The sequence below is a fragment of the Plecotus auritus genome, assembly GCF_963455305.1.
Source record: "Plecotus auritus genome assembly, chromosome: 9".
Lineage (NCBI taxonomy): Eukaryota > Metazoa > Chordata > Mammalia > Chiroptera > Vespertilionidae > Plecotus > Plecotus auritus.
Genome location: NC_137783.1, coordinates 106408585 through 106435078, shown reverse-complemented (window position 1 = coordinate 106435078; position 26494 = coordinate 106408585). Strand labels below are relative to the sequence as shown.

The 26494-nt window shown below is 48.6% G+C and overlaps 1 protein-coding gene across 9 annotated transcripts in view; it reads right to left on the bottom strand.

Moving 5' to 3' along the window:
* Positions 1 to 13752: 13752 nt before the first annotated feature.
* TENM4 (teneurin transmembrane protein 4) overlaps positions 13753 to 26494 on the bottom strand; it is a 2454724-nt gene continuing 2441982 nt past the window's right edge. For all 9 annotated transcript variants that reach the window (XM_080687404.1, XM_080687408.1, XM_080687411.1 and 6 more), the window contains 2 exons: positions 21588 to 21730; positions 13753 to 18933 (listed from right to left, as the gene is read on the bottom strand). In XM_080687404.1, the coding sequence (XP_080543530.1) occupies positions 18175 to 18933; positions 21588 to 21730 (902 nt within the window). In that variant the 3' untranslated portion in view covers positions 13753 to 18174. The remainder of the gene's footprint in view (positions 18934 to 21587; positions 21731 to 26494) is intronic.

Genomic DNA, 26494 nt, shown 5'->3' with positions numbered 1-26494 from the left:
AAATTGAACAAGAAACAAAAGATGGAAGAATATACTTTGTTCATGGATTGGAAGGATTAGTCTTGTTAAAATGTGCTTATTACCTAAAGTTATATATAGAATGCATGTGATCCTAATATAAATACCAACGGCATTCTTCTCAGAGTTAGAACAACTAATCTTAACATTTCTATGGAACTGTCATTCAACCCCAGGTGTCTGACTCTAGAATTCATATTTCCACCTCGCGACAGAGCATGTTCTTCCTCATTACCTGTGTCAGGTGTGCTTTCTGATTACAGTATCAAGACTGTGTGAACAGGAGCTCTAAAGGGGACACCAGGTGCTGGGCAGTGTGGGTGGGCATGGCCTAGGGAGGCTATAAGGGAAAAGCCCAATTTCAGATCCCAAAGACTCACATGTGATACACACATAGTGTCCCTATCACACCCCCATTCCACATGCACAGATGAAAGCTGGTTTCTGAGACACTGAGTTAGCTCTGGCCTTTCCTAGAAATTTTCTCTCTGAATTGTGAGAAAGTGTGCCTGTCCTCTAGTGTTACTTCAGCAGCAGCCAACACTCATTGAGCACCCCCTCTGGGTCAGCTCCACAGCTGGCAGTGGAGACTCCTGCCTCAGTTAATTCTCTTCAGCAAAGTGGTTGAAAGCATGGATGTTAGAGTCAAATTAACTTCAAATCCTGACACAGCTACTTACTAGCCGTGTGATCTTGGACAAGTTACTTAACCTCTCCTATTCTCCAAATTCTTTAACTGTGAAAAAAAATGACTTTGAGTCAGAGCAGGATAATGATGGCATACATTTTCAAAAATATTTTAAACAGCGTTACTGAGTTGTAATTGACATACTGCACGTATTTAAAGTGTACAATTTGACAAGTTTTGACATAACTATACACCCATGAAACCTTCACCACAGTCAAGAGAGTGAACCTATCCATCATCCCTAAAAGTTTCCTTGTGACCTTTTATCATTAGTTCCTCTTTTGTATCCTTCATCATCACCACCTTCATCATCCTGTTCAATACCAAATAGCCACTGATTTGAAAAGCGAAGATGTCTTGATAATTGATCCCTTTATCACTCTGTGATACCCTCTTTGGTCCCTGATAATTTTCCTTGCTTTGAAGTCTGTTTTGTCTGAAGGTATCATAGCTACTCCAGCTTTCTGTTGATGAGTATCAGCATGGTAAGTATTTTTCTATACCTTCACTTTCAATGTGTCTTTATATTTAAAACTAGAGGCCCGGTGTATGAAATTCATGCACGGAGGGGGTGTGTGTCCCTCAGCCCAGCCTGCACGCTCTCCAATCTGGGACCCCTCTCTCAATCCAGGACTGCTGGCTCCCAACTGCTCGCCTGCCTGCCAGCCTGATCACCCCCTAACCACTCCCCTGCCAGCCTGATTGATGCCTAACTGCTCCCCTGCCAGCCTGATTGCCCCTAACTGCCCTCCCCTGTTGGCCCAGTCATCCCTAACTTCCTCCCTTGCCAGCTTGGGCACCCCTAACTGCCCTCCCCTGCCAACCCGATTGCCCCTAACTGTCCTCCCCTGCTGGCCTGATAGCGCACAACTACCCTCCCCTGCAGGCCTGGTCCCCCCTAACTGCCCTCCCCTGCAGGCCTGATCCCCCACAACTGCCCTCCCCTGCAGGCCTGGTCACCCCTAACTGCCCTCCCCTGCTGGCCTGATCGCCCACAACTACCCTCCCCTGCAGGCTGGTACCCCCCAACTGCCCTCCCTTGCAGGCCTGATTGCCCCTAACTGCCCTCCCTTTCAGGCCTGGTCCTTCCCAACTGCTCTCCCCTGCTGGCCTGATTGCCCACAACTGCCCTCCCCTGCTGGCCATCTTGTGGCAGCCATCTTGTATCCACATGGGGGCAGGATCTTTGACCACATGGAGGAACCCATCTTACATGTTGGAGTGATGGTCAATTTGCATATTACCTCTTTATTAGATAGGATGAGTTTCTTGAAGACGACATATACCTGGGGCTTGTTTTTTTTTTTAAACATACCTTCTGACAGTCTGTCTTTTATTTGATGCATTTGGAACATTAAAATTTAAAGTGATTATTGTTATAGCTGGTTTACTATCCATTTTATAACTATTTTCTACTTGTTTCCCTTGTTCTTTGTCTTCCACTCTTATACCATAGGAGTCAATCATTTCACTTAACCATTGGTATTATTATTTTGAATAAATTGTTATCTGTTAGATCAATTGAGTATAAGAAAAATTTAAAAAATGTTTTACCTTTATTTATTCCTTCTATAACGCTCTTCCTTGCTTTATGTTGATCTGAGTTTCTAACCTGTATCATTTCCTTCTCTCTCAAGAACTTTTAACATTTCCTGCACAACAGATCTACCAGTAACAAACTCTCTCAATTTTTGTTTGAGGAAGTCTTTATTTCTCCTTTCCTTTTTTAAGAGAAATGTTTACTGGATACAAAGTTCTTGATTGGTGCTTTAAAAAATATATTTTAAATACTTTACTCTCTTCTTCCTTGCCTGGTTTCTGAAGAGAAGTCTGATATTATTCTTATCCTTATTCTTCTATAGGTAAATCTTCCCCCCTATCCTGTGGCTTACTTCAAGATTTTTCTCTTTGTCTTTAATTTTTCTGTAGTTTCAATATAATATGTCTGTGTGTCATTTTTTTTTTAATTTTGGAATTTATTAAAAAAAAGAAAAAAGAAAAAAGCTTGGTGTTTTCTGAGCTTCCTAGATCTGCAGTGTGGTGGTGCCTGCCATTTGTTTTAAAAATTTATCAGCCATTAGTTACTTCAAATATTTCTTCTGTTTTTTTTTCCCTGTCTCTTCCTTCTGGCATTCTATTGCACATCACATGTGTTATACCTGTTGTAATTATCCCACAGTTCATGGATATTCCATTCCATTTTTCTCCCCATTCTTTTTTCTTTTGTTTTTCAGCTTTTGAAGTTTCTGTGAACATATCTTCAAAGTAGTTGATTCTTTTCCTCAGCTTTGTCCAGTTTGCTGGTGAGTCCTTCAAACATACCTTCATTTCTGTTATTTTTTAAAATATATTTTATTGATATGAGAGAGGAAGGGAGAGGGAGAGAGAGAGAAACATCAATGATGAGAGAGAATCATTGATCGGCTGCCTCCTGCATGCCCCCCACTGGGGATTGAGCCCGCAAGCCAGGCAAGTGCCCTTGACTGGAATTGAACCCTGGACCCTTTAGTCTGCAGGCCAATGCTCTATCTACTGAGCCAAACCGGCTAGGGCTGTTATTTGTTTTTAATTTCTAGAATTTCCTTTTGATTATTTCTCAGAGTTCCCATTTCTCTGCTCACATTACCCATCTGCTTTACATGTTCACATTTTCATTAGAGCTCTTAGCATATCAGTCATAGTTATTTTAAATTTCTTATCTGATAGTTTCAAATTTTTTGTCATATCTGAGTCTAGTTCTGGAGCTTGTTTTGTCTCTTCAGACTATGTTTGTGCTTTTTAGCCAGGCCTGCATGTGATAGAGACACACCGATCATTTGGCTCATGCCCCAACTGGGGCGGGGGTCAGACTCGCAACCCAGGTACATGCCCTTGACTGGAAATCGAACTTGCAACTCTTTGGTCAGTGGGCCGATGCTCTAACCGCCGAGTTACACCAGCCAGGACAAGGCCCCCTCTTATTGATTAGTTTATTCATTTAACAATGAACTTCCATTTACTAAGAGTTCTCAGTTCTTCACTCTGGCTTGTATTCCTACCTTTTCCTATGCAGAATTACCTGTGTCGGTCATGACTCATCAGCTAAACTCTGCAGATTCATGATCAGCCCCCCCCCCCAAATGCCAACAGGCTTGGCAGGCAGACATTTATATTGTTTGGGATTTGGGATTTTCCAAACTTGGGATGTTGTCAGCTTTTATTTCTTCAAGCACATTTTCTGCACTGCACTGCCTCCTCTCTTTCTCCCACTCCAGTGACACAAATGTTAGACCTTCTGTGTGACCCCACAGATCCTCTTAATCTATCCAGTTGTTCCAATTGGACACTTTCATCCATCTATCTTCAAGGTCACCTCCATTCCGCCATATTGAGCTTATCCAGTGAGTTTTTGAAATGTTTTGTTAATGTACTTTTCAGTTGTAAAATTTCCCTTTGGTTCTTCTTCATATCATTTATTTTCGAGACTTTCTATTTTTCCCTTTGCTTCATGAGTGTTCACCTTTACTTGTGGAGCACTTTTAGTCCAGCTGCTTTAAAGCCTTTGTTAGATATTTTCAGCAACTGTATCATTTCAGTATTGGCCAAGTTGAGATATTTCTGGTTCTTCATATGCCAAGTATCCTGAATATTTTGAATATTATGTTATGAGCCTTGTATCTTACTCCAATTCTAGGGAGAGGCAAAAAATAAAATAAAATAAAATAAAATTCAAAAGCGAGCATTTGACCAAGTTGGGTTCAGGCCACCCGTTCTGGCCAACCTCCTGTGGCCTGTGGTTTCAGTGTTCACTTTTCAAAGACTTTCTCAGGCTTAGCACAGTTCGGTTCTGCATGTGCGCCACCCAATGGCCAGTCTGGGACCGGGGCCATGGTCTATATCTCAGTTTAGGCCAGCTCTCTGTGTGTGCAGCTTGGAGTGGGCCCAGGGCTTCTCGGATACTTATGGGTCCACTGTCCTAAGCTCCTCCCGCTCCACAGTCCCCCTGGTATTTCCTGGTTCCCCGAGGCTCCCTTTTTGGTGTTCACCCAGAAATCTGAGGCTTTATTTACCCCCCTTTCTGACATGCACTTTTTCCAACTACTGTAACTGTATCTGGGGCCGTTTGGTGGGAGGACAGAGAAAAAAAATTCATTCAGTCACTTGAGACCATCACTCCTCTGATTAGAGAGGCTATCCCTGCTCCCTTAGAGTCCTGGGTGTCTTGGGGCAGAGCTGCCACTCTCTAGACACCCCTTTCTTACTCCTCGAGCCTGAAATAGAGGCTTTCTCCTAGAGTTCTGTCTGTGCTGAAGCCCACGCCGGGGTTTTTGGCTGGCTTGGGTCCAGGCTGGGGGATCCAGTAAGGGTGGGTTGGTGGGAGGGGGAGGAAAGGTAAGCTCCTTGCCAATTCAGAGCCACTCAGAATTCTGGCCTCCCCCTGCCCTGCCCCAAACCTGCCTGCTGCTGTTTCCACCTTAGCTGGAGCCAGAACCTGAACGTTCTTCTTTAAAGAAGAATTCCACTTAAAGGCATAATAGAATTAGCATGTTTGCACTGTTTTCACATCACTAGAAAGAGGACAACCACACATTATGTGCATCCTGAGGAGATGCAATGGAAAGTACAAATGAATTAGTCTTGCTTGAGACAATGGAGCCTGAATTTCACTAAGCATTTAGAGCTACATGCGGGCTAAGAGTGAATGACACTGCAATGAGCCATCATCCCAATCCAGATCGTGAGACCTTCTGTAGTACAAATGGCCTGGCATCACCAACAAATAAATGGCACAAAGGAGAAGGTGAAACTATTACAGATGAAGGGGCTTTAGAAACATAAGTAAAAGGGGATAAATCTTATGGGATTCTGGAGAAGATTCAAGGAGATTATAATGAATGTAGAGTGCTAAGCACAGTGCCTGGAAAATGGTAAATGAATGCTATTACTGCCTCTTGTCACAGGAGATGACAGCCTTTCTCTCAGGGTTGCTCAAGGATCAAAGGATTCATTTACCTTGCCCTTTCCTCCTGCACCTGGGCAAGAAGGCGGGACCCTGGCAATATCCAGTGCAGTGTGTATGGTTGGCCAGTAGATGGCAGCTCAGGCCAGTCTGTCTGGAACCCTGGCACCATGAGAGAACTAGTCGTGTTTTGCGGGGAGAAGCAGGGTCCTGCCTCATCACGAGTGTTCCCCTTCTCCTCCTAGGCAGGAGGCATCAAGCTGAAAGGAGAGAATCAGCAGAGCTTCTTAGATATAATTAGGGTTCTAGTGTCAGTTTTCTCAGGATTCATTATTTGCTGGGTATTCCGTAGACCCACTTAGACCACAGTTTGAGCACTGTGCCTAGACTCTGCTTCTTGTCCTAGTGCCTCCTGCTCCATCCTGAATCACGTGTGTGCAGGTCCACCCTGGTTCAGCTTCTCTTCCCTATCACGCGTACACACCACCCACACCTGAGATGTCCGCCAGGAAAAGTTTGTTGAATGAGTAAAGAAGTAAATGCGTTCTGGACATTCCAGTACATATTGTTCTTTCCCAGCAGACTCTAGAACAGGCTATGTGCATTTTCTTTTTGTCTCTCAAACAGGTGGCCTGGGAAGTGATTAACAGTGCTTGCCCTGGAACTGGATTGCTTAGGTTCAGATCTGTTTTTCTACTTCTTAGCTGCATGCCCTTGGACAAGTGCCTCCGTTTCTGCAACTCCAGAATGAGGATAACAACAGCACCTCCCCTGTTCTACCACAGTGAGGACTAAACAAGCAGATGCATTTAAACTGCTTAGAAGAGTGCCTGGCACATAGTGCCTATTAGTTGTCATTGAGACCTTGCCTGGCTCGGAGGCAGATTTAATGCCCTTGCAGAAATGCATTCAAGGAAGATCCCTAAAGAGCCTAGTGTGCCTGTCTGGCACAGGGGATGGCTCTCAAGAAACAACAGCCTCCCCTCCGGCTCCTCCTCTTCGCCTCCTGCTTCTGGTTATTGAGGTCATCATTATTGATTGGAGAGGCCTAAGGTAAGTCTCTAAGCCCGTGAGTCATGAGTACTGCTTTGTCCACCTTCTTCCAACCCCAGGCTCAGCAGTGGCCTCTGAAATCATCATGTGCAGCTAGGGACAGTACATTCAGGATCGAGGGACCCTTCTCAGAGTGTCGCAAGACGCAGAAGACCGAGGCAGGGGAGGAAAGGACCTCTAGAACACTGTCCCCTTTCTGATGTGTATGTGGTACTTGGGGGAGCACCTTCCAAGAGTCATTGCTAAACTTTGGGGCTGTTGTTTAGGTCAAAAGGATTCCACTGAGAAGCACACAAGTGCAGGAGCAGGGGCAGGGGATTATTATGATCTTACATGATCTCACCATGTTTTTCTGCAAGTTAGACTGGAGAGGGGAACGTGTGACAGACTACCACTAGGTGGTGCCATCAAAGCGAAAAAATCTTTAGGGTGGAAGCTCATCACCTGCCCTACAATAGAGTGGAGGAGCAGATGAACATGTATCTGGAGAAAATAAAACCCCTCATCTCAAAAAATTACAGCCATCTGGTAAGATTTTGGATAGAAATGGAGACTGGACCAGGAGAATGTACATGGGGCAGGAGTACAAAAACTTAGGGGTGGAGGTAGGGAGTTAAACCAGGTTGTTCTGTCCTTGCCTACAGGTCCGGTCTTGATTCCTGAGGGCCCCCCCTCTGCCTTGCCCAGGAGACCTGCCAGGATACCCACAGGGGATCTCGTGTCTTTACCTCACTTTGCCCTCAGCTGTCATACCCTTCTTCATTACTTTCTCGTAAGTCGAGGTGTCATCTCCCTCTGGAAGCCCCCTCATCCAGGTGGAACTGCCTGCTACCTTCTTTGTGCCCCGCTGTCTTCACACCTCCTTTCCCAGGTGCCTGCCCCCTTAGTGGACTGAGATGTTTACCATCGAGTGGCGATTTCCTGATTTGGTGTTAGCAGGGTGGGACGGGGTCAGGCTGGTTCTGTTCAGTACCACCAGTCCCCAAAGATATATAAGGGATTTATCACCCACAGCACCCTTGGGCTTCCAGGGATCACCCTCTGCCTCAGCACCCTGAGAATGTCCTAGAAATGCTGAAGGTTTCCCACACTGGGTAAGCAGTGCGGGGAACCCTGTCTACATAACTTGCAGAGTCCAGGGCACAATGAAAATACAGGACCCCTTGTTAAGAAACGGTTAAGTTTCAAGATGGAGACAGCAGAGCATTAAACCAAGAGTGGGGCCCTTCTGACTCCAGGGCCCTGTGTGACTGCACAGGCTGCACGCCCACCAGGCAGCCCTAAGTGTGGAGTTGAGCAAAGTCTCAGATGGGCCTTGTGCCTATTGAATAGTCATCAGGTGACCCACTGGCTGCTTGACAGGTGACTGACCATCATCAGACTTTTCAGTGTATGCAGCCCTTCACACCAGAAATGCCCTTCCTCCCCAATTGTAAGATATGAGAGAAACAGCCTAGAATTTGGAGTTAGGCACACCTGGATTCAAATTCTGATTCTATTACTTAGCACAAAATCATAAACATCTCCAGGCCTCACCTACAAAATGGGAGGTAACAACACCCACCATGAATACTGCTGTAAGTTCAAATGAGATTTATGTAGAAAGCACTGGGTCTGGAGCCCATGCCTACTGTGTCTCCCTGCGCTCCCCACACTGAGCCACACTGCTTATCTTCAGAAGTGTCTGATCAGCAGAGAACAGGCAGATGTTAGGCCTAATGATTGGGCAGTGCTTGCTCAGTGAGGAGAGTCACCATGTGGTGAGGCCCCAAGGTGCTCCATGGTCCCTGGAAGCATCAACCAAGTCAGGTAAGCAATGAAAGACAAACTAGGGAGGCCCCGGAGAAGCTCTTAGGTCACTGAATATCCGTGGGGGAAATGCATTCATTCGTTATCCAACAAATGCATATGAACGCTTCCTGTGCCAGGTGCCAGGGATACAGTGGTAAGCAAAACAGGTGGGGTTCTGCCTTCTGTTCACGTAATGTGTGGGATTATGGTATTCTGTTCTCCTGGATGCATCTGTTGCTAGCCAACAGCCAGCCAGAGTTTACTAGGTGCCCACCATGAGGCAGGAAATGAGACCACAACAGGTGCTGTGAGAGACCACCACCCTCCTCGGATTGAAATGAATGAAAGCTGTGTGCTTTCATGCCCAGCAGCCAGCACTGCAACTCTTTGTAGGTGGGCTGTCCTCAGCCCGCTGGACCTCCCTTTGCCAAGAGTACAGAGAGCCAGAAGTCACTGGGAAATGACATCCCGACATCGCCAGGGGCAGCCCTTGCCCCACGATTGACAGGTGCAGAGGTGTAAATACTTCAGCCCAGCTGGGGACAACTCTCAGGTGTGACTTAGCTCCCCCACTGGACTGAGTCAAGAGTTTACTCTCCTAGGACGTTGCTTCATCTCAAGCTCTTGATGGCTCCCTTTCCTTTCTTATCCCGCACCTTCCTTCACCTGCCTGCTTTTCTGGGGACCACTTCCTAATAACTTACTTTCAGACAAAGCCTTTCTTATTCAGGATCTACTTATGAGAAACTCCCCCACTCAAGATAGAAAGAGAAGAAAAAAAAAAGGGAGCGATGGTTCCCCATTTTCTTGTTATTTACTATAAACAGTGATGCGATGTGTCAGAAGTTAAGTCATTATGAATAATAAAGTACAGCTTTGCAAAATAATTTCTTTTGTATAAATTAGAGTGCGTTCCAAATTACCCCCATAATAGGTTCACTCTCCCTCACTTGTATGCCCAGATGCTTTTAAGGGGGAAAGAGAGGAGGCATTTCTGCTAGCTCGGGTTTGCATATACCTACCCCTTGATTATACCAAACCTAGATATACCCATGGGGGTGGCTCCTGCATGTAAATATCAACCATGGTGTGTTTTGCTGTGCTCAAAAAGTTGAGGCATGCTGGATCGGATCCATGGGAATTTGGGGCTTTACACCTTCTCAGACTAGGTTCACTCAAACAGCATACCTTCTTCCCACCAGGAATGTCTTTCACTCTCATCTAATCCCTTCTCACCAAACCCACCTCTTCCAGGAAATATTCTCAGATTCTTTCCTTTCCCCACTCAGTCCACCCCGAGGTCCCCTTTTCTGGCATTGTGGGAAAGTGATGTTTGTTGGAACCACTTTCTTAGCACATGGCCACTTCCCCCCACCCCTCAAAGCTAGTTGGAGTTCCTGAATCTCTAGCTGCAATCAGGCTGATCAGGCAGGAGCACATTAGGAGTCTGAGCCACAGCAGGAGTGGGAGCTGGGGCTGGCCTGCTGTTGCAGAATCATGGAAGCAGGGGTGGGGAATGTCCAGCCCGTGGGCTGTAAAAGGCCTACAAAATCATTTGGTCTGGCCCTACCAAGGCATTAGGGATGAGTTAATTAAATGTTTGATGAAATATAGCAGGCTAATTTTTAAGTTGATAATTTTGTACAGCCTGAGAATGAAGTTATAAATATCCAAATGGCCCTTACAGAAAAAAGGTTCCCCACCCCTAGAGTAAAGTATGGATGTGGGGCACCTGCCCAGCCCAGCTGCTGGACCCGGACACCTCCTCTCAGGGTCTGGACCTGACCCTTGGACATGGATGGGGACACTGCAGTGCCTGAGGTACCTGACTGCCTTGCTGTGCTTCTGCTATGAAACTGGCAACTCCCTATTCCCTAGATCAGTGGTCGGCAGACTCATTAGTCAACAGAGCCAAATATCAACAGTACAACGATTGAAATTTCTTTTGAGAGCCAAATTTTTTAAACTTAAACTTCTTCTAACGCCACTTCTTCAAAATAGACTCGCCCAGGCCGTGGTATTTTGTGGAAGAGCCACACTCAAGGGGCCAAAGAGCCGCATGTGGCTCGCGAGCCGCGGTTTGCCTACAACTGCCCTAGATTGAGCTCAGACTTATGGTGCCTCTTGACTCCAGGGACTGGGCCACTGGCCACTTCTCCCAGGGCAAACCTGGAAAGTTCCTGCTCCTTCACCAGACTTCAGAGTTCTAGCAAGCTTGACATAGAGCACATGCTCTTGGTATTAGTCTGTTTTCTGAATCTCTCTAGACGCCCCCAGATTGAGTGGTACTGTGTACAAGCAAAGGGTCCTGTTTTACATCTATGGGTCCTCGAAGGCTGCGTGGGTTACACGCATGAAGTGCTCATTAAGTGTTTGATTAATTGCAATTCCTCCTCTATACCTCCTGTAGGGCTTGGCTATGCTATTCATTGGTTTAATCATCCATTTTCTTTCCATCCACTTATCCACCTGTCCACTCAGTCATATAGTAAGTGTCTGTATCTGAAATAATGACTCCATTTCTTCTGTTCCCATCTCACAGACGGGGGAAGAGATTTTCACCCTAAGAACCTAGTCCTGGGAGAGTGGGGTAAGCATATTTTGAAGGCTGCAGAGAGGATGACAAAGAAAAGGCCCACATGCTCAGCCTAGTAGGTCAGGTGCTTACTTCCCAGTGGGCCGGAGAGGGCTTGCAGATTACAGGGGAGGTAGGACACACTTCAATTCTGCCCGATGTGCTGAGGACTGTACTGCTCCTAAGAACTGATATTTGACCTGGTGAGGTGTGAGTGTCCACAAGTAAGCTTTGGATTATTGAAAGATAAGGATGTCTTTGCAAGTCCTATTGCCCCTTAGTTCTTAAAAGGAGACTGGCCTGGGGGTGGTGGCTGGAGCTATTCCAGACTGATGAATTCAGACCTGAGAAATAAACGCTGATTGCCCACCCACCCGCCAATTGGGATGGAGTTCCCCACATGGTGAGATTTCCAGGGTGAGGTTGGAAGGAGAAACACCCACAGAGAGGCCAGCGTGAGGATTGGGACAAGGTCAGGGTGGGATGAGCCCAAGTGGAAAGCCTGTAAGGTTTAACTCTTAGATACTCCTCCCCTGGAGAGATACCTCCCCTCGGGTCTAGATGCTCCTGATTAGAACAGGCATACTAGTACTCACTTTAACAGTTGCTTTCCTCCATGTTGTAGTCTTCTTCAAGGCTGCCAATGGGTCAGGAGAGCAAGAGTCACCCGTGCAACCTTGAGGCCAGGCTGCAGAGGGCAGGGAGGGCCAGGGCACTCTGGGGAAGAGGTACCTCTTTTCTCCCCTCTTCTTCCCTTCTCAAGTCCGGTGGCAGCTGCAACAGATTTGCCAGGGATGTAGGGGAAGGAGACGAAACCCCCAGTTCAGAGGAGAGGTGGCTTCATTCAGAGACAGGAGACAACCGTCCCCTTTCTCAAATGCACCAGAGAAAGAGACACCAAAGGCAAAGGGAAGGCTGACCTCAGGTAACCCACAGTGGAGCGCCTGCTTTGGGCTGTGGGTTAGTCAGTCATAGCCGCTCGCACCCCAAATAACCCAGCCTTGCAAAGGGCAGGCACGTGGCAGGTGCTCGGCGAGTGCTTCTGAGAGAGGGCCTCCGCTGGGCTCAGAGGCATGTATGCAATGACGGTGGGGCGGGGCGTGCCTGGGCAGTGACTGTAGTGTAGTGGGGAAGGGTGGGGCGTGGCGGAGGAGGACCCAATGCACTGGCTCTGTCTCTACTGGCTGGAAGTGGGAAGTTCCGTTGACTAAGGGCATCTGAGGTGCCACCCTATGTAGCTTACTCCATATTCAGTGTCACCTGGAAACACATGGGAAATGCAAATTAGGGGGCTCCACTGCAGACCCACTAATTAACAAACTCTGGGGGTGGACCCAGCAATCTGTCTAGATCAGCCTCCAGGTGAACCTGATGCAGCCCAATTTGGGAACCACCTGTGTGTGGAAAGAGCACCAGGCTTTGGCAGGAAGGTGGTGGACTGGGGAGGGAGGTGTGAGGTAGAACATTTACGTGGGTGAAGACCTATTGTGCTCTGAGCAATGTGTGCCATTCCTTACCCTCTCCTTTAAGGTGATCTGAGCAGCAACCGGAGGTTATGTACCATCACACTCTCATTATAGAGGAAGACCCAGGCTTGGGGAGTTAAATGACTTGCTTAAGATCACACAGTGAGTGCTAGAGCCAAGTTCTGCTCCCAATTTGGCTCCATAAGCAAGTTTTTCCTGCCATGGCAGGTGCCTCCTGGCACCACCCAGAGTGCCAGTCTGGGCAGCAGTGCCCGGAGAGCTCCAGGCTGCCTGGCACAGAGCTCCCGGTGGTGGAGAGCTCACAGCTGCCCAGTAGAGAGCTCATGGCTGCCCGGTAGAGAGCCCCCGATTGCCCGGTGGAGAGCTCACGGGGCCTGCACAGAAGGCCTGGTGGCGGGCCAGTGCCGAGGCTAAGGGGAGAGCAATGAGCCTTCTGCTCTTACTCCTGTCCTCAATTATTGAATTTTCATAAGGTTTGCCATTCACACCAGGGAGCTGAGCTTAGCACATGTACTTTCCTAAGTGACCAGCTGTCATCTGGGAATTCTAGAACTGAAAGGTTAAATGTGAGGTTAAGTGAGAAAAGCAGAGTGAAAAATGACCTGTATGCTGTGATTACTTTAGATATATACTGTCAGAAAAAGATACATTAAGAACACAGAGAAAAAATAAATAAAAACAATTGTAAAGGAATTTTCTTCCTTCCTTCCCCCCTCCCAAGTTGTGTTATGTGGCTATAATTTGTATGATGAATATGCATTCATTTATTTGTAAAAGTGCAATGGTGAAACCCTGTGTGGACGGCCGTGGCATCGTGGACAGCTCTGTGCCCAGCGGCAGACACAGACTCTCTCTCCGGGGCGGTGTCTGGGGTCCCTCCGTGCGCCACCCCCCCTTGGAGTCTGTCCCCGAGGCCAGTAAGGACAGTACAGGAATGTGGCCTGGGGGAGCGGTGGGACAGAGCTGACGTCATTTTGACATCCATGATCATCCATGATATCCAGGGTGTTGTTTCCTCTGGAAGTGCCTCTCCGTGTCAGCTGTCACCTGGAGGGATTAAGAGGGACTTTGGGGCCGAGGACCAGCGTCCTGCAGGCGACCCTGGGAAGAGCAGCGTCTAGAAGGGCCGACTCAGCTGGGCAGTGGTGCCCTGCAAACAGGCAGCCCCTACTCTCTAAACAAAGGCCACCCGACACCTTGAAACACAAAATATTCTTTTATTTGTCAACGAAGGCTACACGGGGTCACTTCTGGTTTTGTATTTTATGCTTTTTTTTTTCTAGAAGGTATCTACATCTGCATTTATGTACAGCCTTGTCGGTATTTACACAGTCAGGAATACAGTGTTAGAAACACAAATGTGTTGAGAAAAAAATTTCTCAAAAATGAGTTCCAGACTTCAGGAAAACTAGTTCCGCATGGTAAGGCCAGAGTCTCCAGTGTTGGTCATCAGAGGCAGCTCGGAGAGTCCTTCTGCCCAGGCTGTGGGTTCAGGAGTCTTCGAGGACAGGCAGGTTCAGAAATGGGGGATTCTGGGGCTGGGTGAATCCTGGGCTGCCGGGCGCCGCCTGGCCTCTGGGACCCAGCTTCCGACAGGCTAGCCGGGCTGCCCGGGGGTTGGTTCTCTGTTGGCAGTTTGCCCTCAGAATCAATCACATTTTCTTGGGGACCCAGGGGTGGCCCAGTATCATGCTTTTGGCATTGCAGAGGGGGTAAGAAACCCAATGTTGGCCCCACCTAGGCCTCCCCCCACTCTGATCTTCCACATTCATGATGAAACCTAAGAGCTCACCGCTGTCTGGGGCGGTCAAGTACACAAGGCTGGTTTTTGAGAATGTAAAAAAGGGTAGAGAGGATAAAGTTTCGATCACCTGAGCAATGAGTCTTTAAAATTAGAGTTTGCTGTTTTTTGAAGGTTAAATGAAAGGGCCTTGAACTCCAGAGTTCTTCCTTTGAATCCCCGCCTCTCCAATAAAATAGAGATGAGTGTATAAACCTAGCGGGGAATTATGGGCATTCAATGGAGTCCTAGTGAGGACCCCAAGGAGAGACTGGGCTCTTTCTGAGATCCCTCAGGAGGTGGGCTCCCCCTGGGGAGCAGGGGTGGTAGCTGCTGTGAGGAATGAAGAAAAGAATGGACTTTGAATAACAGGAGCTCAAACCCCAAAGTTGGGGATCCCACTGAGGCCTGGCAAGCTTCTTTCTCCTGGTCCCAAGCTCAGCATCGCTGCCCTCACCACGTGGCAACCCCAAACCCAGGCTGCAGGTGTGAAACTGGTTCTAAGATTTCACACTGACAGCCTCGCCTCTGCATAATGGAAACTCCTGCCAACTATACAGGTGGCACTTAAAAGTCAGAGCTGAAAAGGTCCTTTCTTTTTTAGAACAAATCTGACTCCTTGTTATGTGTCTATAAAACCACGGCCCAGTTTTCCTCACCTTTGGCTCCCAGCCCCGCCCCATCCTGATGATTGACAAGCATACCTCCTGGCCATTCTCAGCCTCTGGTCGGCTTCTCAGGGATTGTTTCAAATCCAGAGCTGTGTCTGGAGCGTGGGTAAAGTGGAAATCTTATCCAATAAAAACAAAGTTGGGGTGTCACAAAAGTCCTATTCCAGGTAATGGCAGAGGGCTGAGGGTGAGGAGCTGGAGGCAGCTGCGAAGGGTAGGGGAGAACTCTTCCAAAATAAATTTTATTCTGACATCCTGCAGAGTCATGAACCTGGGCCCGTGAAGGATGGCTGGTGGCTCCAGGGGATGGACACATTTTGGTTGAGTGGTACTAAAAGGGCAGGTGCCATCAAGGTTGGGATTTGGTGCCTGGAGGCCACTAAATAGGCACAGGGACCTCTGGCTTATGCCTTCAGATTCCCTCTTGCTGTGAGGGTGGGATTGCTGGTCTCAGCAGGAGGACAGACTGAGAGGGGAGGCACAGAGTCACCTGCCAGCCCAAAAGGAAACCAACTCCTAACCAGCCAACAAGACCAGGGCCAGAAGCACGTCTCCAATAGCAACAGCACTGAAGTGGACCAGGTGCATGATGCTGCCTACTCCACATCTGAGATCTTTCCCTACAGCCTGGGGATGCTTCAGCTTCTCCCTGCACAGAAGCTGGGCCGCCTTGGTGGTAGGTAGCCCAGGAAAACAACACCGATCATTTAAAGGAAAGGAATGATTCTGTGTTTTTGATCTTTAAAAGTCCACACTATGACTTTGGTGGGGTGAGGGTGAGGTCAGCGGTTGGGGAGATGCAGGGAGATGGCTCCTTTGGCCCTCACGCTGTCTCTGGCCTCCAAGTGGACGTCCCCAGCAGGTCTTGACTGATGTCTGGCAGCTAGGATGGAACGGATCAACTGGGCCTATTGAAGGAGAGCGTTGCCCACGGGCCCCCCTGGCAAGAGTACGTTTGGAGAGGCAGAAGTCCATTTGGCATAAAAAGCCGTGTTCTGCAGGCCAAGCTGTTTTCCATCCCCTCCGAGAAGGCTCCTGCGGGATGGAGCCCACCCCCAGCTCCCGCCATGTATGATGGACCCCAGGAGCTCTGTGTCTGACTTGAGCCACCAGTGGACCAACAGGCCACGCGCCCTATCGCAACGGCATGACTTTTTTTTTGGAAACAGGAAGAGCACTTAGCGAAACACATCCTTTGATCCCAGTGGGATGACATAAGGCGAAACCTCCTATCCCGAGAAGCTGTGGGTGTCGCCCTCTGCCAGGCAGAGCCCGGGCTCCACGGCACTCTGATTCTCATGCAGTGAGAGACCTTCTTGGTTTCATTAACTTGTGTAATATTCTGAAGACTCTGTGAGTAAGGCCATAAAGGTGCCATGAGCTTATCAGTCCAACAAGGTTGCCACGGAGAATAGCTCAGACTCAGAATTCATTTTCCACACTTAATGTAAATGTAACCCATAACAGTCCCGTATTCTAAGAAGCCCAGCTCCACAGGAAGCCTGTGGCTTCCCCTCCTGGTCTCCCAGAGCCTCCTGTGAGTGGTGATGATGATGGTCAATGGGCAGATGAACCAGGACCCAGAAGCTCCCAGCTCTTGCTGACTCTCCTTCCCCTCCATACTTCCTCTGGCCTGGCTGGCTGCTGCCTCTCCCCGGCTGTGCCCTCCAGGTATGGGTTGCACCCACTCCTGAGAGGGCTGGAGCCTCCTCCCAATGACCTTAGGCATCGGTAGGTCTGCACAGGGACAACCTCCAGGATCCATGGGCACCAGCCTCAAGAACGGCCCCCAAACCTGGCGGGGTTGCGTGACATCTCCAGGCTGCTTCAAAGCAGCTCTTTCCCGTCTTCCTTTTCCCTCTCTCTTTGAAACCACCGTTGGGCTCCTCCAGGCGGGGGAGCTGTTTTAGAGTAACTTCACAGGAGGAGTTTCCCCGAACACCTCTCCTGTGCATTCCGTTCTGCAAGGAGCCCATGTGGGGAAGCTGGTTAGAGGGAGGCTTGGCTCGTGCCTTCCTCTCTTTGGCTGACTTTTTCTTAAACATCGTTCCAGAATCAAAGGCCACCAAGCACCTCTCTCCACACTCCAGTGTCTCAGTGGTGGCAGCTGAGCAGTGGCGGGAAGGTGCTCCGCGTCGTGGGGAGAGGGCTTCACCTAGGAAGGCATGCTGGTACCCGTCCATCATTGCCATCTTTTGCCCTGGGTGGCCTTCCCCTCCCTGGACATGGTGCCCACACTGCGGGCTTGCTTTGCAGTGCTGGTTCTCACATCTGACTTTGGGAGAGAAGAGGAGATGAATAAGGAACATCGTGGGAGGACTGAACAACCACAGTCATCCTGGAGGATGAGGTTCTTAGTCCCAGAACGTATGTCACCAGACTGGGGGAAAGGACCTGGCAGACACTTTCTCCATCCCAGCGTGGGGGTGGCACCAACAACTACACAGGATTTGCAAAAAGGGGCAGGGGTTTTTGTTTAGCATCAAAATATAAAGCTTGAGCAGGAGTTTGGGGCAGCTTGAAAGAGGTGCTGAATGACATCATGAAACCCCCCTGGAGAAAGATGAAGCCATCTGTGGTCCTCCGGAGGCACAGAACACAGTGAATAAAAAGCCACCACTCATCTGCGGGAGCTTCGCCAGGGATCCTTAGGTCCGGCAGACCCTCCTTCCAGGCCCTCTTAGAAGTTTGGTGCTGGTCTGTTACCTGCACCCCTCACTCCTGCCCGATCCCACTGAGGAAAAGGTTGCACATGAGACAAGTTAGCACAGACATTCGTGTCTCACATCACACTGGGTACCGAGGGACAGACAAGGACACACCTCAGGAGATGCGTCTCAAAGAGAAGAAATGTACCCCAAACAACAAGGAAAAATCCTCAAGGAAAAGGGAACAAAAGACAATAAAGTTTTCATTGTGATCACACTACAGAAAAAAAAATACCTTCTGTTCTTTGCAAAAAATGTGTGAAGGCCAATTTGTGTTTTTCTTTTCTTAAAAAAATGAATGTTGCATGAGTTACAATGCAACCAGTATCTCTTTTTTTTTGTTTGTTTCTTTTCTGCACTTGTTAAAAAAAGGAATTTTTCTTTTAAAAGTACAACACAGTCAGGTGTGCGGCCACAAAAGAGTAGCTGTCTTTGGCAAGGAGTCCGGGCCGGGGTCCTCTCTGTCACCTGCGGCCCATCTCGCTCTGTCTCATGAAGTGGATGTTGTTGGCGCTGTCTGACAGTTCTGGGTACTGCTCCACGGAGATCACGAAGAAGCCATCGTAGCCTTGAACCCGCCCTGTGTCCAGCACCTGCTGCCTCTCCCCCTCTGTCCAGGCCCGCAGGCCTTCCTCCCCTTCCCGCAGTCGCTGCTGCTCGCGGGCCCACGCCCGGCGCACAGCTCTCTGCCGGGCCAGCTCCAGCACCCGCGCTTTCTCCTCATCCAAGGTCGTCCCATAGCGGGTGTTCAAGCACAGGGCCCCGTACTGGAGCTGAATGTCTGTGTAGCGTCTAGTCCTGCCATTGAGCATCGTGTTGATCTGGGACACAGTGACGTTGACCCCATTCTCCAGGGTTCGCCGCCCTCCGCTGAGGCCCAGGATGGCCAGGTCACCTTCCGAAGGCCCTGGTTTCACAAAGTAGTGGGTGTCCACCCCGCCGATGGTGAAATGTAGGTCCTCCAGGTACTGGGCATTGTTCAAGATGGCGGCAACCCTCCGCCCGTCCTCGTTGGCCACACTGATGATGTCTGTGGTCACGCGGCCATCCTTCAATGCAAACTTGACCCCCTTGCCAAAGACTGAGCCACTGGATGCAAACTTCTTTGTCTTTGGGGCCTGTTGGCAGCTGGTGATTGTGGAGCCATAGAGCTGGTCAAAACGTTCTAGGGTGACGAAGGCCTTGAGCTGCTTTTGCACTTCACACTGTACCCCTAGGATAGACTGATGAGGAGAGAGAGAGAGAGATTGGGTAGAGAAAAAGAGAGTGAGACAAAGGAAAAAAAAAAAACACCAAAGGCCTGGAGAATCAGTTTACATAACTAAGTCAAATCTGTATTTAAGATATAGCATGTGGCTCTACTCCTGATCACTGGAACATCCAGCCATCCTCTCTTCATCCCTTCACCCATTCAGAAACTGTTCAGGGAGTATCTTCTCTGTGCCAGGTCCTTTCCTGGGCACTGGAGATACGACAATGAATCCGACGCTACCCTACCCTTGAAAAACTCATCATTTAATGGGAAAGACAGATATGCCAACAAACAACTGCAGTTAAAAGTGATACCTGGTGGCCTCAGAGCAGTAATAGCTGTCGCTAACATTTCCTGGTCTTTGAGCGAAATAATTCACATTTATTGTTTCATTTCATCTCCACAATAACTTTATACTGTATATTGGTACTGTTAGTATCCTGATTTTTCATCTAAGAAAACTAAGGCTCAAAGAGGTTGTGACTGGCCCACCAAGTATTCCATTTAACATTCAAACCCAGGTCTGTCTGACTGTAGAGGCTCAGTTTCAAGGAAGGGCTTAAGTGAGGAGCAAACAAGGATCAGACTGTCTCAGCCTGAAGGTGGAGGAGTGAGGTGGTGAAGGTGGGGTTCAAGGACAAGCTTATGTTTGAGCTGGGACTGTAAGGATGAGGGGGTGATGTTAGATGGAGGAATGGCAAGAAATGCATTTTTTGGCAAGAAAGCTTAGTAAGATGCCAAGCAGTGATTTATATAAACCCTCTTACTCTGCTTTATTGCTCTCTGCTGGGTTTATAAATGATTTTCAAGGAGGGCCTCCACCCCACAGTGCTTCCTGGGAGATCCTCAGGTGTTCCTGCTCTTGGCTGCTTTGGGGGATACTTTAGGCCCTATCTTGGCATACTACCTACCTCCTCGCCCCCCCAACCCCCCGCCACCTCCCTCCGTGGTGCGGGGAGCTCAGCAGAGCAGCAGGCTCCGGGGCCTTATCAGCAACTCAGGGAAATGGCTTTAGAAATAGGCCCATCGGCTTCTCACTGAAATTAAGTCCTCTTTATAATTAATAGAACCCTGTCTGTGAACAATTATTTCCTAGAGTTTCACGAAAGCTGGAGTGCTCAACAACAAAGATCTCCGATGCCTGCCAAGGGCGGAAATCAATAATTCATTGACAGGCGAGGCTGGCAAACAGGCTGCCGAACTGGGACTCTGTGCAGTGGAGGAGGCTGCCTGGTGGTGGCGGAAGAGCCCAGCTGTGGGAGTCAGCCCTGGGAACAGGCTGCACTGTGGGCATCTGGGCAGCCCGGAGGCATAGTGGGGATTGGAGAGGGACAGGGGCAGGGTTAGGGCAGCAGGGGCCAGGCCTAGGGCAGCAGGGGGCAGCAGAGAGCAGATGGCTTGGTGGCCAGACAGATTTGGGCTCTCATTACCATTTGCCACTTTCCAGCTGAGTGACCTTGGGCAAGTTCTCTCTGAACCCTGGTCTCCTGGCTGTAAAATGGGTGTGGAGGAGGGCGAAGATGCCCAATTCATGGGGTTGTTTATTTTTTTCAACCATTTGCTCATTCAACGGAAGTTCCATGCACCTACTGTATGGGCTAGGTGCTTTGCTGGGTATCAAATAAGACCCAGTACTGGCCCTTGGGGGGCTCACAGTCAAGTAGAGATATAGGAAAGAAAACAGGAAGTGAAATTCAGCGTGGTGAGTGCTGGGAAAGAGGAAGCTGTGGGGGCCACCAGAACAGAGAGGGGCAGAGGCTAGGGGAGGAGACAGTGACCTGAGACCTAACAGAGTCAAGAGGGAATAAGAAACATGGATGTGCAAGTTTCCGCCCAGGAGCAGTACACCATCTGGCAACCCTGCTTTCCTCCTCAGTGAGGCCTGGGCTCCCCCCTTGCAGGCCTGCTCTCTGTCTGATGCACTCCTGCTCTCACTGGCTGCAGCATGCGGCCTGGAAGAGTCAGCGCCTAGTACAGACACCATGAACAGGGATGGGGATGAGCAATGGATGCCTGAAGGGAGGGGGTGGGGTAAAACTGTTTTGAAGGACCTGTACAACTATATAACTCTACGAGTCTTTGAAATTGAGTCATAAAGGAAGACATGAGAAAGTAACATTTTGAGTATCTACAGACAGACCTGGGTTGGAACCTCAGCCCCACCCCTTCTTTGCTGGGCGGCATAGAACAGCCTCAGGCAAAAAATCTGTAGGAGGACAATGAGATCAGGAGATAACTGTGAATTAACTTATATAGAGTACCTCATGCAAGGCCAGGTGCAGCGCAGTGCTCAGAAAATGTCACATGTGTTTTAGAACACACCCTCTCCCTCCTTGCATGTTTGTTCTGGGGAGTGACAGAGGCTCATTGTTTTTGTGGAACTCCAAACTTAGTGTAACATACAAAACGCCTTCATACAGTGAGGGGCTGTGCTGTGACAGCAGGGCCCACCGTGGCCCACCAGTAGTAGGGTTACTAAGTGTTTGCTGAACAGTTTCTGGCAGGCACTGTGGACGCACCACCTCTGTTTCTATCAATAGCCCAAAGCTTCCTGAAAATCTGGTAGGACGCGCTCCTGGAATGTCTGAATGGCCCCAGGGGTGGGCAGCCGTGGGCATGAATTACCTTGCTGTTGTCCCACTCCTGAGTTTTCATCTGTGTGTGGACGAGCTCATAGGATGGTTCCATGGCATCCATGTCTGGCTTGGGATAACCTGGAATCACATTGTGAAGCTGGAATCCAAAGGTGAGCAACCAGCTGTTGACATCTGGGAGGGAGAGAAACAGAAGTATCCCCAGGGAGTAAGTGGACCTCAGATGTGACATATACCAATAGAGCAGCCTAGAGTTGTGTGGCAGGTGGGGGCAAGGATATGGAGTGCTGCTGGTGGGAGGGTCAACAGGTATAAGCACTTTGAAAACCAGTGTCATAGTATTCATGCTAAACACACCCTTGGTATCTAGTACCTCCATCCTAGCTGTAAGTCTAAGAGAGCAGTAACTTAAGCAGAACCTAGGTTTCCAGACTCCCCTCTCTACTGTCACTCCAACCCCCGGGACCTTCAGCTTCATATACCCAGTGGCAGCTATTGATGGGTGAAGACTCCTCCACATCCACCCCAAATATCATAGGAAACACCTGCAGGGGACCATCACTCTCAAAGGAGAGATGTATATGAATGACTTTCAAAGAGAAAATTCGTGTAAGAAACAAACTCTCCATCTTATGCTTGCCTTTCTTTTGTTTTTGATTGTTTGTATGTCCCTCCAACCCTCTCTGCAGAGATTAGAACCTCAGGGCCCAAGTGCCATAGGGCACAGAGATGGCCTGTACCAAAGATCAGAGAGATTTCCCCCATGATCCTGCCTGTCATTCACTCTGACAGCCTAAGGAAGTCACTTAACCTCCTGGTGCCTTCTTTCTATTGGGCTTGAGGATCTAGCCCCGTAGATAGGTTTTATTGATTTAAAGCATTCCTTGGGGGTTATTAGTTACTAGAGGCCCAGTGCATGAAATTCATGCATGGGTAGGGTCCCTAGGCCTGGCCGGCGATTAGGGCTGATCAGGTTCCCTGCCTCCCCACCTGCTCCTTCCCTCACTCCCTCAGGGCCCTGCCGCTGCTGCTGGTGGCCTGCCAAGTTCCGCGCCACCCCCTGCTGGTCAGCGCACATCATAGTGAGAGATCAAACTCCTGTTTTCCTGGCTGAACTCCCAAGGGGACACTTTGCATATTAGCCTTTTATGTATATAGATAGTATATTAGGTATAGGGAGAGGTAATTTTGCCATGAGCATTTGGTTCACTAAAGAACGGAATCAGAAAGCCAAGACATAAAGAAAAGAAAGAGAGGGGAGGGTGTGCAACCAGCTACTTGGCCCACTGTTGCTGAGTGCCTTTTCCGTGCCTAGTACTGTGTCACACAGACCCTCCCTTTGCACACTCGGGTCCCTGAAGGGGGACATGGGCATGGAGAACTCTGACACAAGAAAAAAGATGAGGAGAAGTCAGAAGTCTTTCAGTTGGCTAGTCTGATGTGTCTTCATGAAGAAGGTAGTATTTAAGCCAAACATTGAAAGCTGTGCAAATACTGTCAGGCTTTGCTGTAGATAAAGGGGGCACTTCAAGAAGACTGGTGCACAAGGCAAGGCCTGCAGAGGGGAGGCAAGTGCAGGGAGTGTTCAGGTCCCCAGACAGCAGAGAGAGAACCAGAAAGGAAATTGTGGTTGGAGCAGGAAGAGCCTGGGATGGCAAGCAGGAGGTGATTTGGGGCCTATAGGAGAGAGTGTTGGAGCAAGGTTTGAGAAGAGGCAGCTGAAGATGACAAAGCAGTTGTTGACCAGAGACTTGGAATTCAAAGTTTGGGGGAGGCAGGATTTGGAGCTGAGCCCCAAAGCTAGCAACTCGGGGCTTTGGGTACTCAGGCCTGCTTTCAGCTTCTTCCAAAGGAGAGAGATCCCTGGTCAAAGAGGCCCTGTTTAGGGTCTAGGCCTTGGTGGAATTGTCTTCCCTATCACCCACTGAGTTCACATCAGTGATGGGAGTGTTCTTTGGGGGTCAACATTGGTGTCCCTCTCACCACAGCATCCCATGCTTCCTTCCCCTTCAAGAGCCTTGTGCTTGACTTTCCTTTTTGTCTTTTTTTTTGTATGTCCCAGAGCCCCTCTCTGGGGTGTGAAACCTGGAGGCACTGAGGTAGAGGGGTGGTTAGAAAGGAAAGTGTGGAAACTTCTAGAAAGATCCTATCAGGGAAAGAACATGGTGAGGCAAGGCAAAACCCAGGTCTACACTCTGGCCCCTAACCTGCAAACTGTGTGGACTTGGACCATTTTGAGGCTGAGTTTCCTTACCTACAAATTGATGGCAGAGGTGGTTTACTTTAAGTCATGGAGAGGAGTACTAACAGTGTTACCATCTGGGGCAGCTATCTGACAACAGGGCCTGTTGTGAGTTTGTTACATGAATGTATTTTAAAGTGTGCAGCTCCTCCTGGTTCACAGAAGGTTTTCTGTGTTTCCTTGAACCCATGCCTCCACCTCCCTGGACCTCCATTTCCTCATTTGTAACATGAGTGCTTGGACCAGCTTTTCTCCAAATTCCCTTTCCTCATTGAGTTTCTAAGAATCCCTGATTCTATGAATCTTGGCAGATGGTTCTTTGGGAAATTAAAACAAACAGAACCAAGTGGGGGTGGGTGGTGGGAACCCTACTAAGGGTTTTTTGCCTGAGGCTGAGAACATGCATCTGAATTTGTAGTTGCAAAGAAAATCTTCTATCAGGAATACTGCAAAGTCCCAGGAAACCAGGGGTCTGAAAACAGTGCTGGGCCTTAATTATAAGTGATGGAAGGCAGGAAACTTTCTCATTTCACCTTTAGGAAAAACGCTGGGAAAAAAAATTTTTTTTTCTGAAGAGTTGAGAATTTTACTTTTCCTTCTTATGGCATCAGATGTAGACACATTCCTCAAGTTAAAAAGCTCTTCTCTACTCATCCATCCCAGACTGCTCAATGTGGCCACCTGGAGTGGTGATGAATGATAAGAATCCCTTTGTTGCACTTTACAAAGTGAATATGAATTCAAGATGAGGACTTTGGAGTCAGATGGGGCAGCGATCTATCTAACCCCTTCCTGCCACTTCCTAATGGGCCAGTGACTACCTCTCTGAAAATGAGGTCAGTGATCCCCATCTCCCAGGCTCAAGTGAGGGTTAAGTACAATAATGTACATGATATATCCATGGTGCACATTTTTTGGTCATTTTCCTTGCACCACATTCTTCCTGCTCACTCCTTCCTTTTGGGGTCCTCATATAGTTTTAGGGAAGCAGTCTCCAACTAAGCGTTCAATAAGGGAGCATGTGACCTGGCTAAGCCAAGCAATGCATTCTGTCCCCCCAGCCACAGTGATTGATTGGTTCAGGGGTTGTCATGTGACCTAAGCCTATCCAATGATTAGAGTATATCTCACAAGCCCTGAAGAAAATTTTGGGAAAACGATGCTCTTTTTATTATTGTTGTTGCTGGATGTGAATGAGGTTGCATGTAGCCCAGATAGAAGCTAAAAGGTAAGGTTTAATGAGAATTGTAGTATTTTGGTTTTTAATAGTAAAATGGTTTTTGCACCATTTTTTTTTCCCAGCTATAGTAACCTGCCAAGACATCTCACAGGACACTCCCGGGAGGGTGAGGCAGCGGTGTGATTAATGCAGACAGATGTAATGGAGATGTCCTTGCAATTGGTGAGGCTTTCCCAGGGCTGGCAGCAGGGGAGTGTGGGCCTGGTGGGGAGTCTCCTGGGCATCCGCAGGCCCCCAGGGTGTTTCCGTCACACCTGCTTCACTTCTGAGTTCTCTTCTTCCCCACTCTTAGGACTCTCAATAGGACCACCTGAATTCTCTCAACATGACCACCTGGAATTCTTCCCTAAAATTCCTCCAATTGCTGTCAGCAGAAACAGGGTCCAGACTAGGCTACCGAGTTCGGGGGCCAATGAAGCCATATCCCTAAGTGGCCCTCATGTGAGATGTACTTGCTGCTCTCTCTATGCTCTTTTAAAAAAATTATTATAATATATTTTATTGATTTTAGAGAGGGAGGAAGGAAGGAAGAGAGAAGAGAGAGAGAGAGAGAGAGAGAGAGAGAGAGAGAGAGAGAGAGAGAAACATCAATGTGAGAAAGATACATCAATCAGTTGCCTCCTGTACATGCCCTGACTGGGGAATCGAACCCCCAACTTAGGTATGTGCCCTGACTGAAAATTGAACCCTTGACCTTCCAATGCATGGGATGATCTCCAACCAAGTGAGTCATACTGTCCAGGGCTATTATTTTTTAAAAAAAATGATTTTGGAGAGAGAGAGAGAGAGAGAGAGAGAGAGAGAGAGAGAGAGAGAGAGAGAGAGAGAGAGAGAGATTTGTTGTTCCACTTATTTATACATTCATTGGTTGACTCTTGTATATACCCCAACTGGGGATTGAACCTGCAACCTTGGCATATCAGGATGAAGCTCTAACCAACTACCTAGCCAGGGCTCTCTTACACTATTGTATGTGCAGTTCCCTCTCTAGTACCTGATGGATGTCTACTCATTAGTGGGCCTCAAATATCGGCTGCTCTCTGGGCAGAGCCAGCTATGCCTCCTGTGTCTCAATGGCCATCAGTGCAACTCTTCACCATGGGGCCCTCACACTGGACAGCAGTGGTCTGTCTCCCTTCCTGCAGAGTGCATTCCTGGAGGGCAGGGATTATCTTTCTATCCCCAGTGCCTGAAAGAGTGGCTGCACAGAGGAGGCACTTGTTGAAGGAATGAAACTGCCTTCAAATAGGGAGCAAGAGGATTGTGTCACAGGACAAAGCGGGTGGTGACTACTAGGTTTACAAGTTGGGATATGCCACAAGCTCTCTTTTATAAAAAGTGCTGGCTATCTCCAGACCTGAATCCCCACAGTCACTCAGACATTGAGGTCTTCTGTGGCTGGGAGTGGCTGCTTGCTGGGAGGACCATGACTGCTGGAGACATGTCTGGCATGTAT